Below are 17,074 nucleotides of genomic sequence, written 5' to 3'. Positions count from 1 at the left end.
TGTACAGAACAGATGACAGTTCCAACTTGGATAAGGTTCCAGATGCAGAAAGCTTCTGGTCCACAGCCATAATCCATTAGCCTATTTGTGTATCACAGCATGTATAATGCAACTTTCAACTAGCAAAACTAAGACAGAACAGAGACAGAAGCTGTCCGTGTGCAGCATTGTCTAAACACGCCAATACCCATGCAATTAATTCACAGGAATGAGACTAGTGATTTTTGTTTTAGTCTGCCGGTTAAATCCAGTGTTGTTTATTCAGGATTACTTCCAACAGATGCTATGGGGCCTGAGGCGCATAGCGTAAGGTGAGGCGCATGTGTTACCAAAGTAAGGCGCTTTGAGTATAAATTTTTACAATTCAAAAATATATAGGAAATTTCTATCAAAATATTTCACTAACAAAATTATAGTTCATGTAAATATAAAATTCATAGCAAAAAAATATGTTATATGCATAATTCAAATTAAAGAAAAAAATCAAATATCTAAATCATCAAAATCTTCCTCAATCATATTATTATCATCGTCATCAGATGTTTTAGATTTGTATAGATAAATGTTCATCGGTTTCCTCAAGATCCATTTCTTCCTCCTCTTCATCAATAAGTTGATTAAAAGATCTTCTCTTAGTTCCTTTTGATGTAGTTGCCCTTACTTCTTTTGAAGAAGATGAAACTCAAGATCTGTAGGCATCTTCACCAACTCAAGAAGCTCATGCAACTTCATTCCAAGTCAAATTGTCATCATCAAATATTAAATCATTTTATTCATCAGTGTTATCTTTCAATCACCTCATCAATCATTCATCGCTATCGTCAATCTCATCTAAAGAAATAGAATCAACAGTGCCACACATATCATATCGACGTCTCAAAGCCCTATTATACTTAACAAAAACTTAATCATTTAGTCTTTTTTTTCTTCAGCCTATTTATTCTTTTGGAATGAAGCTTCACACAAAACAAAAAATTTAATATTTCCTTAAATATTTATACTTACATGTTCAAAATCACTTTTTTCATTCAAAAATAGAGAAATAAGTGTTGCATGCATGCTACGTAATTAATTAAAAGAGTGATTAAAGGTATGGGCAAGACTTTAGAAAGTTTTTTTTGGCATGTACGTCTCACTTCTATGAAGCAAGAAAAATCGCGTCTCAAGCACACCTGTCACCTCTCACAAGGCATGCGCTTAAGGCAACAAAGTGCAAGGGGCTCGCCTAGCCACACCTTGCACCAAGGCGCAGCCAAGCGAGCGCCTTTAATAATTATGGGAAGAAGATATTCCAAAGCATTCAATTTGGAAGAAGACATTTTGAGACATTCTATTCAGAATAGGATATTCAAATCATTCTATCTAGATGTCTAGGAGAAACTTGTTTTTGTTTCTTTTCTTCAAATAGTGAATATTCTAAATTATTTTGTCTTTCAATTATTTTGCTTCTTTTTTAAGACAGATGGTATTTTCATTGTCCCTTTCTGTAGTGAGAAAGAGAATAAAAGCATTCTCTAAGAACTAGTTTCACGGTCTTTGAGCTTTGTGCCATGCTAGCTTATCTATTTTTTCCTTCATCACTTGAGCCCGCACAACAATATGGGAAGGAAAACCACAAGCTCAAGTAAGCATGTGGCTTCTTCTATCAGGTCCAGATATGTCCATTCTATAGTGGTTTCAGAATTCTTTCGTATAGGGTTATCATTAATGATAAACAATAAGATAGCAAGGATTACCAGCCATTAGTAAAGGAGAAAAACAAGGAACCTAGTGCTAACAATGAGTCTTTGGAGGTATGTTGTGATAAGACCAAGCTAGAATAGCTAAAATAAGACAATATGCTTTTGAGTTAGTTGGGGGAAAATAATTCAAGCACAACAATAGTCAAATTTGCTCACAAAATTACTGATTTTCATGACCAAATTAAAATTCCCAAGATATTTGATTCTAGAACATGCAACCATATGACAAGTAACCCCATCTCTATTTTACTACTATACCATTGAAATTCCAAAGTTAAAATATTAGATGAAATATTCACCTCTATTGCTGGAGAAGTTTTAATAAACCTGTCAAAAAACAATTGCAGTCTTATTTTGCTGCACTTACAAATTAGCTTGTAATTTGTTTCTTTCAGGAAGATAGGTCATAAAATAATTATACTCTATTCTGTGTTGCACTTACCAAATTTAGCCTAAGTTGTTTTTTTAGAAAAATAGCTCATGAACTAAATGAACTACTAAATTCTATAGCTTGTAAAATTTGAGGCAAGGATCAAGGAGGATGACTGTAGTGCTAGAGAAGATGGTGGACTTCACTACGTTGAAGATGATGCTTGCATGAGAAAACATGATACAACAACCCAACATAACTCCTTTTCTATTTCCCAGAATGATGTCTTAATTTTGTGGCAGTGAATTTACGAGTAAAAATCCTAATTCTTTCAGTTTTGTGTTTGTATATCATTCCTTGTCAAACTGAAAAGTATCACCCTTTCTCCCTAATCCGTAGTAACATAAGAGGATCTTCTCATATCTAAAATATCTCAATTATTCAGTGGTTGATTACATTCTTAGTGTTCACACTAGAGTGCTGAGTCTGCCTTCTTTAAGAAAAAACTGAGGTATAAAAGATTCAAAACATTTCATACAATAATTTAATAAAAAAAAGTCAATTCAACACCATTCAGACATTGAGAACTAACAAGGAAAAGAAAACTTCAACTCCATTCTAGGTGAACAAACTCTAATGGAATTATTCATCAATATGCTCCTATCCTAATATATCTCACAAAATGGTGTAGAAGAAGGGAAAAATCAACCCCTTCTAGAAGTTGCTAAAGCCTTAATGTTCACTACGCACGTCCATAATATCTTTGAAGTGAAATCATTCTAATAGCGAGCTGTCTCATAAATAGAATGCTCTCAAAAATCCTCATGTTTAGTTTCCCAACACCACTTCTTTTATAAGCATGTCCAAATTTTTCACCTCAAGGTTTCAAAAAGTGTAGGCAGGCAGCACGTCGTCAACTCATTGTATAATGCATGTGCTATATGTGGAGGCATATGCAGTTACTTAAAATACTTAAAAAATATTCTGAGTGATATCTAAAGTATTTATCACTAGCATGTTTTAAAATTTTGTACCATGTCGGTCGAAACGTATTATTCTGATAAATTACCAAAACTCACTACTACTCGACACCAAGACAAAGTCTCCTATGTTGAGTATTGTGTTAACACTCAATACTCCTTGACATGCTAAAATTGAGTTGTTTTTACAATTTTTCTTCATATAAGATAATGTCCAAATTATTGCATTTCAAATGGAAAACAAAAAAATAAAAGTTATTTATCTTTTTCTTTTAATCCATCTCTTTCCTCCTTCCATCGCTAATTTATCACTGACACCATACTGAAACATCAGCTCGAGATTTCAAACCTGATCACTAGTAAAGCAAGTGTTTAACACATACGAGTTACAAGCTACTATAGGATAACTTAGGGTTTTACATAAATGTGGTCAAGTTTAAATTGTTTTGAAAGGATCAAATTTGTTTTTTTTTTAATTGCACATGCAGATTGCATAGGTCATATGCTGTCATATATGGTCACCTTGCAGTCTCCTTTAAAATCTGCCCCAAGAAAAGGCTTTCTAAACTGCATCTCATATCTTCCACTTTGGACCTTTGGATGCCCTACTTTTATACACAGGCAACCTCAAAACCATTAGTCCAAAATTGGCCAGGTAGGTGTTAACTGGGTATTCACCCACTCAATGTGAGTACAAATGTTATTCAACATAACTTAGCCATGTATTTGAGTCCATGGATGTTACCTGTCATGAATCCCAATCTTATCTTTCCCATACCTCTTCAAGAAGAGACTTTGGATGAACACAAATCTTAGGATAGTCCAGAAGCTGAACATACCATTGGCTGACTCCCATTTTATCCGAGCGCCGCCAGTACTACCTAACATGCAGTTTGATGCTATCCCTATTGTGCAACTCACTGACTAAGAAAAAATATGCAGGAATGAGAGGAGGCAGCTCTCATCCTCCTGAGTTACTTGTGTATTGACACAAAAAACATTCAGTGGTGACTGAACCAGAAGCTCAGCAAGGTCAAAAGTCTAACCTAAGTTCAAGCTCGGATGCCAAGCCATCTAGAAAACTGATTAAGCACGATGTTGAGCTACAAAGCAAAGACCTAGATCTATGCCTACCTAAAGTTTTCAGAAAAAAGATTAGATCATGCACCCAGCATGTATATCAAGGTTCATTCCTTATCACACGTTATACAAAGCCATTACTACCTTATTGTCATACAAGAAGCTCGTGTTACCTTACATGGAGAATAGTAATTCACAAAGAGAATGGTGCTACACAAAGGAATGATACTTGGGGGCTGTGGAATTACACAAAGGGAAGAAAACAGTGGGATAAGTGGGTCTTCACAGAAAAGTTCAATGTAGATGGAGCGTGAACAGGTACAAAGGATTATTGCCAGTGGATTTACCCAAACATGTGGTATTCGGTATTAGGAGACTTTTGTCCTATAGACAAACTTAATACAGTTTAGGGCCTTCTATTATTAGAACCCAATCTTGATTTGATCTCTACAACAACTGGATATCAAGAATGCATTTCAAAATAGTGGCCTACATGAGGAAGTTTATAAGTTTCGGTACCATATCATATTGAACCGATACGATTTTGATATTTTTTAAAATATAAAGTATATTAATTAAAAATATTTTTATTAATATTTAATTGTTATAAATATTTACTATAAATTATATTTGAGATGTTCAATGTTTAATTCAAATTTTTATATTATCTTATGAAATATTTGATGCTTATTGAATCTTTTACAATAACTGTTTGTGTTTGTTGAATGTATAAATTTAAAATTTATATTTTTATTAATATTACACATAATTAAATAGTTTTAATTATAATTTTATCGTAGAGGTGTCAAGTTCAAGAGTTTGCATTTACAATGGTGATGAAGATTGATCATCAATTTAAGTTTCATTGTAAAGACATCAAGTCGAAGACCTTGCATTTAAAATGGTCATCATCTTCGATTTAGACATGTTTAGATATATTTTGATGAATTTAAGGATTGATTATGTATATTTATTTGTGTTAGCAGTATATATCTTCTAGCTGTATATAGCAATATATATCTGTCAATTATGCTAGCTGTTAATTAGCTTAATTTAATACTTTCTAATTGTAGATAATTACCTAAGATAGATTCCTAACTTTGTATATAAATATCTCATCTTTCAATAAAATGAGTGATTTTTTTCATCTCAAATAACATAGTATCAGAGCAATATTAGAGATTAGAATATAGGGTTTCACACGCCAACTCGTATGAATGCATCCTTGCTTGTGGACTTCCATTGGACAAAGTTTGGATTGTGGTATTTATTCTGCTTTGTATTCTCTATTTTGGTCTTCTGCTATTTTTTTCCTAGGTTTCAAGGTCTTATAGCTGAAAATAAGTAGTCTATTGTGACAGATGTGGTTCCTGTGATATCTAAAATCATGGACCAGAAGCTAAATGATTCGAACTACTTGGATTGGAGTTAAGACTGTTCGCCTCTATCTACAAAGTATTGACAAAGATGGTCGTTTGACTGATGATCCTCCCAAAGATGATTTAAAGCAGATATAGCTTAGAGAGGATGACCGCTTATTCCTTCAGATTTGGAATTCTATTGATAGTGAAGTAATTGGTTTGATCAATCACTGTAAGTTGTTAAAAACTTGATGGATTATCTGAAGTTTTTGTACTCTGTAACAGGGAATCTCTCCTTCGTGTATGAGGTTTACAAAGCCTTTTACTGTGTAGAAACACAAGATCAGTCCCTACAAGATGTATTTAGTTGCATTCTCCGTACAAAAAGTACTGCACCCGTTCCATTTAGTGGTGCCTTGATAAGTCGCAATACTAACTATATACCTAGGAGATCAACTAATCACAGTGGAAACAAAGAAAGTAACCCTCAAAACTTTGAAACTTGAACGCCGAATTCTAGTGTTATTGTGTGCAACTACTGTCGTACGTCAGGTCATACGAAGTTTGAGTGTAGAAAACTTCAGTACAAAAATCAACAACAACACTTGGCCCAGATTGCGCCCACTAATAATGTCTCTGATAAATCCATCCTTATCTCTACATATAAATTTGTCAAGTTCTCACAATATCAAAAATCACTCAAGTTTTTCATCATCTTCTATCACTGCTATTGCTGATTCAGATAAACACAACGCATGTCTTCTTTCCTCATCCTCCAAATAGATCATTGATTCTGGTGTCACGGATCATATAATAGATAATTCTAGTCACTTTTCTACTTTTCAGTCTAAAGCTAACAATCCTACCGTTCCTTTAACTGATAGATCTCCATCTTATGTTAGTAGATCTGGCACTATCAATCTTACCCCTTTGCTTCCTCTATCTTATATTTACCTAATTTATTCTTTAATTTGCTCTCTATCAATCAACTAACTCGCAATATTAATTGTTGCATCTCATTTTTTCTTGATGATTATTTATTTTAAGATCTTATAATGAAGAAGATTATTGGTAAAAGACATGAATCTGGAGGCCTCTACATTCTTGACACACCGCTCCCAAATTCTTTTGTTTGCTTGAGTGTCTCTTTTCTTTTCGAGGCTCATTGTAAGTTAGATCATTCATTTCTCCCATATTAAAGAAGCTTTGTCCACAATATAATAAGATATCTTCATTAGATTATGAATCATATCAATTTGCAAAACAACAGCGTCTTAGTTCGAGCCCTAGAGTCAATAAACATGTTATTGTTCCTTTTGAATTAGTTCATTCTGATATTTGGGGTATTTATCCTATTTTATCTAAACTTGGATTTAGATACTTTGTTACTTTGGTGGATGATTATTCTCGTGTAACTTAATTATATTTAATGAAAAATCATTTTGAATTATTTTCTCTATTTTGTACATTTTTTGCTAAGGTTAGAACTCAATTCAATGTGTCCATCTATACGTTGTGAAGTAATAATGCCAAAGAATATACATCTAGTTTATTTCAATCTCATATGAGTTAGAATGGCTTGCTTCATGAAATCTCGTGTTAAAACTTATCAAAATAGTGTGGCAGAATGTAAGAACAAACATCTTCTTGAAACTGCACGAGCTCTTTTATTCCAAATGAATGTTCCCAGAACATTTTGGACTGATGTAATTTCTATAGTATGTTTTCTCATTAACCGCATGTCATCTTCCACTCTTCATGGTAAAATTCCTTTCAAAATACTTTTTCTAATAAGTCGTTTCCTATTAACCCTAGGATATCTGGTAGCACTTGTTTTATTCGTGATGTTTGTCCGTATATCACTAAATTAGACCCCCAAATCTTTAAAATGTGTCTTCCTTCTCGTCTTCAGAAAAGTTATAGGTGATATTGTCCCAACATTAACAAATATCTTGTTTCAATTGATGTTACCTTCATGGAAGACACCTTATGATGATTTATTGGCATATTCTATCAAATCCTCCACACCTGTCTCAGAACCAGATCCTATCAAACTTCTTATTATTCAAGTCGCGTCAACCTCTTGATTCATGTCCTGCACCTCCTCCTTTGTCAGCAGATCCAGTCCTAAGTAATGATCTCTCTATTGCATTACGCAAAGGTAAATGTCAATTTACTTATCCTACTTCTTTTGTTTCTTATAATGGCTTATCGTCTTCCTCTTGCTCTTTTATTACTTCACTTGACTCAATTTCTATTCCTAAAACTGTCCGTGAAGTCATGTCTTTTATCCTACTTATCCTGTTTGGTATAAGGCAATGATAGAGGAGATGAATGTTTGATGACAATGGCAGTTGGGACTTGGTCGATTTACCTTCAGGGAAATGGACTATAGGATGCAAAAGGGTCTTCGCAGTTAAAGTCAATCCGGATGGGTTAGTTACAAGATTGAAAGTCTGACTTGTTGCAAAAGGTTATGCTTAGACCTATGGTGTAAACTATTTTAACATTTTTTTCTCCTGTTGCAAAATTAATATATGTTCGATTGTTTATTTCAATAGCTACTACTCATCATTGGTCTTTACATCAACTTGATATCAAGAATGTTTTTCTTCATGGAGATCTCCAAGAGGAGGTATATACGGAGCAATCTCCTGATTTTGTTGCTCAGGAAGAGTCAGGGCGAGTTTGTCATCTTCGAAAATCTTTGTATGGTTTGAAATAGAGTACTCGCGCTTGGTTTAGAAAATTTAGTAAGATTGTTGACAAATTTAGTATGATGAAAAGCAAATTTGACCATTCTGTGTTCTACAAGCAATCAGAAGCTCGTATCATCCTGTTAGTTGTATATATGGATAATATTGTTATCACTGGAAGTGATACTACGGGAATCACATCTCTTAAGTCTTTCATTCATACTCAGTTTCACACGAAGGACTTGAGGGTGCTAAAGTATTTTTTAGGCATTGAAGTTATAAGGAGTAAAAAAGGTATATTTCCATCTCAGAGAAAATATGTCCTCAACCTATTAACTGAGATAGAAAAATTAGGGACAAAACCTTATAGTGTTCTAATAACTCAGAACATGCATCTCACAAGAGATTGGGAACTATTTGAACATCCTAAAAGGTATCGAAGGTTGGTTGGGAAGTTAAATTACCTTACTGTAACTCGTTCAGATATTACATATCCGATTAGTGTTGTCAATCAATTTTTGTCATCTCCAACAATTCATCATTCGACAGCGGTAAAATAAATTTTGTATTATTTGAAAGGAGCACCCGAACATGATATCATGTATGCAAATCATGGGCACACTCATATTGAGTATTTTTCATATGCAGATTGGACAGGTTCCAAAATGGATAGAAGATCTATTTCAGGTTATTGTATCTTTGTTGGAGGAAATTTAATCTTATAGAAGAGTAAGAAGCAAAACATTATGTTACGATCCAATGCAGAGTCAACATATAGAGCTATGGCACAAGTCTATGTGAGATAATGTGAATATATCAACTCATGAATGAAATAGGACTCAAACCTTCAGTACTAACAAAATTGTGATGTGATAACCAAGTTACTCTTCATATTGCATCAAATCATGTGTTTCATGAGCAAACTAAACACATTGAAATTGATTGTCATTTTGTTGTGAGAAGATTCAACAAAACTTAATTTCTATAGAATATGTGAAGATTGGTGAATAACTAGGAGACATCTTCACAAAAACTTTAAATGGGATTCGGATTTATTATCTTTGTAACAAGTTGGGTATGATTAATATCTATACTCCAACTTGAGGAGGAAGTGTTAGCTATATATATAGCAGTATATATCTATTAGCTGTATAAAGCAATATATATCTGTCAATTATACTAGCTGTTAATTAGCTTAATTAATTTCCTAATTGTAGATACTTATGTAAGATAGATTCCTAGCTTTGTATATAAATATATCTCATTTTCAATAAAATGAGTGAAACTTTTTATTTCAAATAACAATTTGAAAACTTCAAATTATTTATGGATTAATGTAATATTTATTTTGAGAATATATAAAAGTATATAAATTTTCTATTTAGTAAAATGATTGATATATTAAGTATATATATTATAATTCTTAAATAATGATTTTAATTCTCGATCTCTATCATAAAAGCTAGAACATACAAAATACCAAATTTTATCTTAATTAAAAATTTTATATCTTAAATAATTTTATAAAATAATTAATTAATTAAATTAATATTTTAAAAATTAAGATTGAGTAAAAAGTCAATTTAGGATTAATTAAAGTCCACCCAAGTAGACATGATAATTAGGATCAAATAGATTTAAATTTAATTTAACTTATTTTAATTGTTTAAAATTAAACCAAATTTATATATAAAATAATATAACTTAATTGAAGTAGTATTTAGAAATTATATTATATTTATTTTTTCTATCTTTAGGTATTTTTTCTCTATCCTTAAAAAAGGAATTTTTTTCTCTCTTAATTTCTATATTTATCATTATGGACTGATGGAAAGAAAAAAATTTCAATCTTTAAATTTAAAAATAGAAAGGAAAAAGAAAAATAATTAATAATTAAAAAATTTTAATCATTTAAAAAAAATTAAAATAAGCAAGAAATGGGAAAAAAAACATAGAGGTCTGGCTCCGTGAAGTCGTGAGCTCGGATAGACAGCTACCTCGCAAAGGTCACACGAGGCAACGCAGAGGCCTCGCTTGGCCGCAAATAGAGCTGTCAGACGGGTCGACCGGTGGCGGGGCAATTCAGTCCACCAAAAACCTATCATCTAGCAGAGCGAGGCGGGTCAGCCCACTAGGAACCCAACACAAGACCAGATGGGTTGCGGGTTAGGCGGGTCAGCCCATAAGCTTATATAGAAAAGGTTGAAATTTTTAATTTTGGATTGCGGATTAGGCAGATCAACCCACAAACCCATTAAGTTTTCCACTTTAGTTTTGAATTTTGAAAAAAAAAATCCTTCTTAACCCACGAGCCAACCTGAGCCCGCCACAAGCTGGCCCACCTGTACCTACAACCCGTGTGGGTTGGCCCGTTTAGGTCCGCTTTTAAATGGATTAATAAAATTTCAACCCAACCCGATTAAATTGTTTGACGGGGAGGGCCAACCCGAGAAGCTCAACCCAAATTAACGGCTCTAGCCGCGAGGTCGCACACAAAGGCTGCACGAAAGCCTCACCTAACTACGGATTCTCATGTGAAGATCGTGAGTTCTTGCGCGAACGTCATGTGAGCCAGCTTGGCCTCGCAGAGGTCGCATAAGGCCTTCCGCGATGCCTCGCCTGATCACGGGGCCTCGCTTGAAACCTCGCAGTCAAGGGAGGCCTCCATGTGATCTTCACGGCCTTCGTGCGACCTCGTACGACCTTCGCGCATCCTCCATGAGGCTACCGCGAGAGGCTCTACCCTTTATTGATGGTATCGGTGTCGATGCCGATGTTAGTCGAAGGGCAGAACGGTAAATTCCGTCCATGCCAACCGCATGGCTCAAAATTTTAAACTATACACCTAGTGAGCCTAATACCAAGTGAGACATTGAGGAGTGATAGGTAGATTGGTTAAGAGTAGCATTTGAGGCTAATGTCTAACATTAGAGTTGCAGTCACTGTGGTTAGCCCATTTATACACTCACTGAAGGAGATGGTAATAGAATCTTAAGGTGTCTAACACTTCTGATAGGGATTTGTTTTTCAAGAAAGGTGGTTCCAGGGTAATAGAGATTTACACCAATGTTAATTTGGTAAATTCTTCTGTCAATACAAGTTCAATTTCAGGATATTGTACTTTTCTTGTGACATAGAGAAGAAACAATATATAATTGCAAGAAACAGGGCAGAGGTTGAATCTTGAGCATTGGCTCACTGTATGTGAGAAGGGATATCACTAGGGAGACTTTTAACTGAATAAAAATCCCTAGCAGCTCTCCTATAAAGCTATATTACAAAAACAAGGCATCTGTAAGCATAGAAAACATGTAAAGGTTGACTGCTATTTCATCAAGGAGAAATTAGAAAACAGGAGTGTATGTATGACATGTTCATACTAGGGAGCAAACAGCTAACATTCTGGCAAAGAAGCTTCATAAGCTAAATTTAAAGAATTAGTGAGCAAGGCTCAAATGATCAACACATATACTCCAGGTTGAGGAGTTTAGAAATCCTCTCCATTTAGGGAATGATTTAGATAAAGATATTCCAGGTCATTCTATTTGAAAGAAGATATTCAGACTCATTCTATTTGGAACAAGATATTCCAACCCATTTTTATGTAGAAGACTCAATTTGTAGGATAGTCACTATTTTTGTTTCTATTTTTTATAAAGTAAATATTCTCATTAGTTGTTCCTATTTTCAAACAGATAGAATTTTCATTGTCTATATATTTTGTTATAATTCCTTTCTATGATGATTATGAACTAGTTTCAGATCTTTATGTAACAAAATGAGTAACATCTATAACACTGATGATAGCTATATGGAGATTAAAATAATTCTTATATGACTGATTCTGTTTGATTGTACTTTGGTGGTTGGTAGCAATGACAACCAAAGTGTAGATTTGTGAAATGTCCCATATGGATTTCGATCCTAATTTGGGTCGATGATTGAAAGATCAACCACAGTTGTTAGCCAAAGTTATACAGCAGCATATAGTAATTAGTTGTTCGAAACAAGTTGGGTTGAACAAAATGTCTAAAGATTAATGATGAGGGATTACTAGGTAGGTTCAGACAAGTTCGATCTATAGGATTTGCTCAGGGTGATTGATTAACATCAAATTTTTGAAGCATTTCCTAGTTGATTACATATCACATATAGTGTTAAGAACCAAAATTATGCAACAATATTTAGCCTAATTTGAGTCATATGATAGAAAAATCCTAAGATCTATCCTGCAATTCGACAACCATAATTGATAGCCAAAGTTACGCAACAATGTTTGGTAACTAGTTGTTAGGCACAAGCTAGGTTGGAAAAAAATATCTGAGATTAAAGAATGAGGGATGATTAGGTAGGTCCAGACAAGTTTGGTCTTTTGGGTTTTCTTGAGTTGCTCACGTTTATCCATTAACATCACATTTTTTAAACATTTCCTAGTTGATTATATATTACATATAATGTTAATTAGAAAGCTGCATCAACTTTGTTAGGATAACAAATAGAAAACCAAAAATCAAGCCAACAACCAAAATTACCAAAACAAAGAAAAAGAAAAAGCTGACAGAACTTGACAAACTAGGTAAATTTAGAAACAAGGAGGCTAAAGCTGCCTCCAACAACAGATTGACCAACAAAGAGAAAAATAGCCCACTACCAGCAACATGACAATGGTTGTGAGTTGGTGAATATTACCTCTCTAAGTATTGCAGGGACATCAGCGGTACTTCGTTTAACAATTTCACTGTCAATAGCTCCAACAGAAGCCATCTCTGTAGTAGAACCTGCTTGGCCACTATCAAGATTAAGCTTACTTCCTACAGTATCTTGCTCACCTGGTTCCACCTGGACTATTTTCTCAGAAGTGAACTTTGCAATTTCATTTTGCATGTAGTTTTTATCTCTATTCTTGCGAGTAAATCGTAATTTTGGCAACTTTTTGGCAGGGGGAATATTGATTGAAAGCTTGTCTGTCATAGAATGGTCATCAGTAGCCATTAAGAAGTTAGTAGGGAAGTCTTTAACACTTTTCACATCCTGGAAAGCAGTGTGTTTTGAGCAAAAAGCTCGCAACTCAACCTATAAGGTGTAAGAGAAGAAAAGTTTTGATGAAGAGATTAATAAAATACAAAAAGTCACAGAAAAGAAGAGAGACAATGAAGATTTACATTAGAACACCCAAATTTTCCCCAAATCTCCATCTGATTCTTTGACTCCCTAGCACACATAGGGTGGAAAGATGTTCTACATGTTCCTGAAGTATCAAAGCTGAACCAGTTATCAAGACAATAACTAAAGAGAAAAACAAGAAAACTGCAGATCCAAGAGACTTGCAGAGCTCATTAATGGTAGCAAGACAATCTTAACTGTTCAAAAATAACTCTTCACGCTATCCATAAAATAAAAGGCATCGCCATGTTTGTGTCCATTTGGCACAAACTGAACCAAACTGACCAAAGAAACAAAGTAAATCACTCCAAGTTTCTATCCTCTCTTTGAATCTATTAAATTTATAAACCAAGCACTCATCAGGGCACTAATCTGACCAAAGAAAAATCCACAACAATGATATAACATACAGTTGATGCAGTTGCTTGCAAGTAGAGTGTTGCATGATATACAGCATAGCAGGAGAGATACTAGCAACTTGTTACAAAGGAATGAAGAGAATTGTGCAAACATGAATACTAGAACAACCTATTTAGAAGATAATAGAAGGGAAAACATTAATCTGAATGACAAGAGTGAAAAATTTGAACAATTATAAATCACATCAAATTTTCTAAGCATAAACGCATACAATGTATTGAATGTGCACAAACACATCCTGAAATGGTGAAAGATTAAAAGCAGTAAGCACTTGTTTCCCTTCATGGAAATATCAGAGGAGGGGAATGAAGCTATCCTATTTCCCTCCACTTCCTTTAAGGGAAATGGAAGGAAAGAAAAAGTAAGAGAACTCTTTAGCCAGTTGTAATTCATTTGGCTTCTATCCAAATCAGATGGAAAATACAATTAGCTATCCAATGCCACTAGCTTGAAAAAAGCTCTTTTTAATCTTTTTTTAGTTTTTAGAAAAACAATTTGTTAAATTTAAAATTCCCTCACTCTTTCTTTCCCTCTAAAAAAAATGGTGGGAAAAATTAATCTCTTGATTCTTTCCTCCAAGGAACACACAAATGAAGGATACAGCACATTATCCTTTTCCTCTAAATTTGTTTCACTAGTCTTATTCTACATCCCTCACAAATTCACTCCCTCATAGAAAACATAGCCTAAATATTAAACATGAAGAAATAAGACATCAAGCTATATGTTAGCAACAAAGGACAGCAAGGGAAACAACGAATAGAATTACCATGGCTGCATCTTACACATACACCATGCTTCACCTTGCATAAATGACAGACCAACCTCCTCCGATTATCATCTATGCTGCCAGCATTCATAACCAATTGCATTGAAGCAGTGTCTTCGACGAACACTTCTGGTGTCCACAGACTACAAAACAGGTGCACAAATGTACCATAATCGCTAGGGTAACCGGATGGACCAATGTTTAGTTCTTTCATTGCTCCACCTTCCCTGGGACAAAGAAAACATGGCCTTCCCTGTATGACTTTACTTGCTTTCTCCAAATGCTTACACCAAGAACAAACCCAAGCCCCGTCCAAAGCCTCATTTACCCCATAACATTTCTGGTGCACCAAAGCCTTGCAAGAATGGCAGTGAAGCAACTTGTTCGACTTCGCTCTACTCTCTGCAGTGCAACATGCATCACATATTTCAGCTCCTGAATGTGAATGAGGAAGCAGTAGCAACCTATCCAAGCCAGCATCTCCACCCAGGAGCTTCCGATTCTTGTTTGGGCGCTGAGACGTGAGATTGAAACGTTCCTTTGAACCCAAAAGCCAATGAAAAGATAAACTATGATCATTTTCTTCTTCTCCTTCAGCTAATAATGCACCGTCTCCAGGAGCCGGAATCCCATCTGTTTCAGGAAGAGGCACCTTCTGGCCATCTTGAACTTTCTCTGTCTCCTCTGTTTGAAGGTCTAAGAGTTGTTGTTCTTTCTCAGGCAATGAAACGGAATTCAATTGCGGGGCAGAAGGCTCCGACTCCCCAACTGTCTTGCTACCCTCCGCCCAATTTCCAAGAACTGGCATAATTAGGCAGGAATCTACTGAACCTGGACCCAACTCGAGTGTCGGAACCAGTAGGTCGACGTCCGACAGAGTGAGTGGCCGAAAGTACTCTTCAGTTTCATCCCAAACAGTGGGCGGCTTACCAGGCGTCGACGGCTTCTCAGTGTTCTCCCCCGCGACCTTTCGTTGCTTCTTGTGGCTCTCGGAGGCGCGAGCGAGAAAAGAGGCCAGACGAGAAGGGAGCGTCGGAACCCTAGGCGTAGACTCCTCGCCGTCGAAGGGGCATCGGACTGAGAGCGCCTTCCTCGCCTGGGAGAAAAGATCTAAGCCGGAAGGCGGGGAGGGCGCGGAGGAAGGGTTCTCGGCGGCATCGGAACGGAGGTCGGTCCCTTTACCCTTCATCACGACCCGGGGGCGTCAGCGCGACATCCCCGGAATCGTAGGGGTGGAGGAAGGCAAGCTCGCCTAGGGCGAGACCTGGAGGAGAGGGGAAGGGAGGAGAAGACGACAGGAGAGGGAGGTGGGGGTAGGGGTGGAAGGCGGGGAACCTAGGGTTAGGGTTTGAAGCTCCGGTTCTCGGTTTGGTCTTCTAATTTTCATTTCATTTTTCTTTTTTTTTTCTTTTCGCTTCCGTGACAGATCCGGAGAGAGCGACAGGAAGGAGTTGGAATCGTTTTGCTTTCTTTTTTTGCCCCTTGTCTTGCCTTTTCAATTAATTCGATTTTAGTTGGGCACGGGAGAAGCGTAGTGGGACTGGGGGAGGAATAAATAACGACGGGCAATGGATGGAACCGACGCCGATGCCAATGTATCGCCTCGGTCGAGGCGAATATGGCAACGTGGTGCGTTGGAAGCGAGAGAGACCCCGCGGAAACCACATCCAACGGTGGGTGGACTCCTGGCATCGTGGGGCTTTTTTCTTTTTTGTCTTTGGGCCTCCCGGCCCATGTAAATCAGATTCAATGTGTTTAGTGGTGGGGAGTGCACTGCTGCGTCGTCTGAATCTGAATCTGAATCTGAATCTGAATCCTTCGCCTATCTTTTATCTCGAGTTTTGGAAAGAATTAAAAATAATATAAAGAGGATATTAATTTTATAATTGTTTGCGTATGTTATTGACCGAGATTGAATCTCGTCGATCTTGCGGCCATTTTTTGTTTCCATGTTTTAATAATTTCCAAAAGAAGAGAGAGAATGCATTCTTCTATCTTCCAATTGAGATTATATGTTCTCCACGTAATAGTTGTTTCAAATAGATCTTTATTTTTATGGAATGACTATTTCAAATTAATAAAGAATATTTATTTCTCGCTTTATTTCATTGACAATTATTCTTTATTTACTATATTCTTTGAACGATACACTGTGAAATAACTAACGTTAGTTAACTGATACAGGAGAAGAACATCCAAGCTTGAGTGGATTTGGTTCGTGAACCGAAAAAATTGTTTGACAACCAGCATGAAAAATAAGACTGATAAAAAATTATTACGGACGATCAACATAATCAAAAATATATTAGATCACATGACTACAAATTTTTTAAAGGACTTATGAAGATGAAATAAATAAAAAAGATTTGATTCAAATCGAAGATATTTTGGTTTTTGAATCAAGCGATTCAGTTTTGAATCAATTTGATTTGGTTTATGATGGGAGATATTTTGGCAAAACGGAAGTAATGATGGACTTCGTCTTATGAAGAT

The 17,074-nt window shown here is 35.6% G+C and overlaps 1 protein-coding gene across 3 annotated transcripts in view; it reads right to left on the bottom strand.

The window, feature by feature from the left end:
* Window positions 1–16,089, bottom strand: part of LOC141831928 (uncharacterized) — a 42,118-nt gene extending 26,029 nt beyond the window's left edge. For all 3 annotated transcript variants that reach the window (XM_074719351.1, XM_074719352.1, XM_074719354.1), the window contains exons 1-3: window positions 14,582–16,089; window positions 13,392–13,477; window positions 12,919–13,302 (exon numbers count right to left, since the gene is read on the bottom strand). In XM_074719351.1, the coding sequence (XP_074575452.1) occupies window positions 12,919–13,302; window positions 13,392–13,477; window positions 14,582–15,770 (1,659 nt within the window). In that variant the 5' untranslated portion in view covers window positions 15,771–16,089. The remainder of the gene's footprint in view (window positions 1–12,918; window positions 13,303–13,391; window positions 13,478–14,581) is intronic.
* Between the last annotated feature and the right edge of the window lie 985 nt (window positions 16,090–17,074).

This window comes from Curcuma longa, chromosome 7, assembly GCF_044706935.1.
Source record: "Curcuma longa cultivar G26 ecotype Majalengka, Jawa Barat chromosome 7, ITB_CL_G26_1.1, whole genome shotgun sequence".
In the NCBI taxonomy this organism is placed as follows: domain Eukaryota; kingdom Viridiplantae; phylum Streptophyta; class Magnoliopsida; order Zingiberales; family Zingiberaceae; genus Curcuma; species Curcuma longa.
Note: the sequence above shows the minus strand (reverse complement) of the source record. Positions and strands in the feature narration are given on the sequence as shown.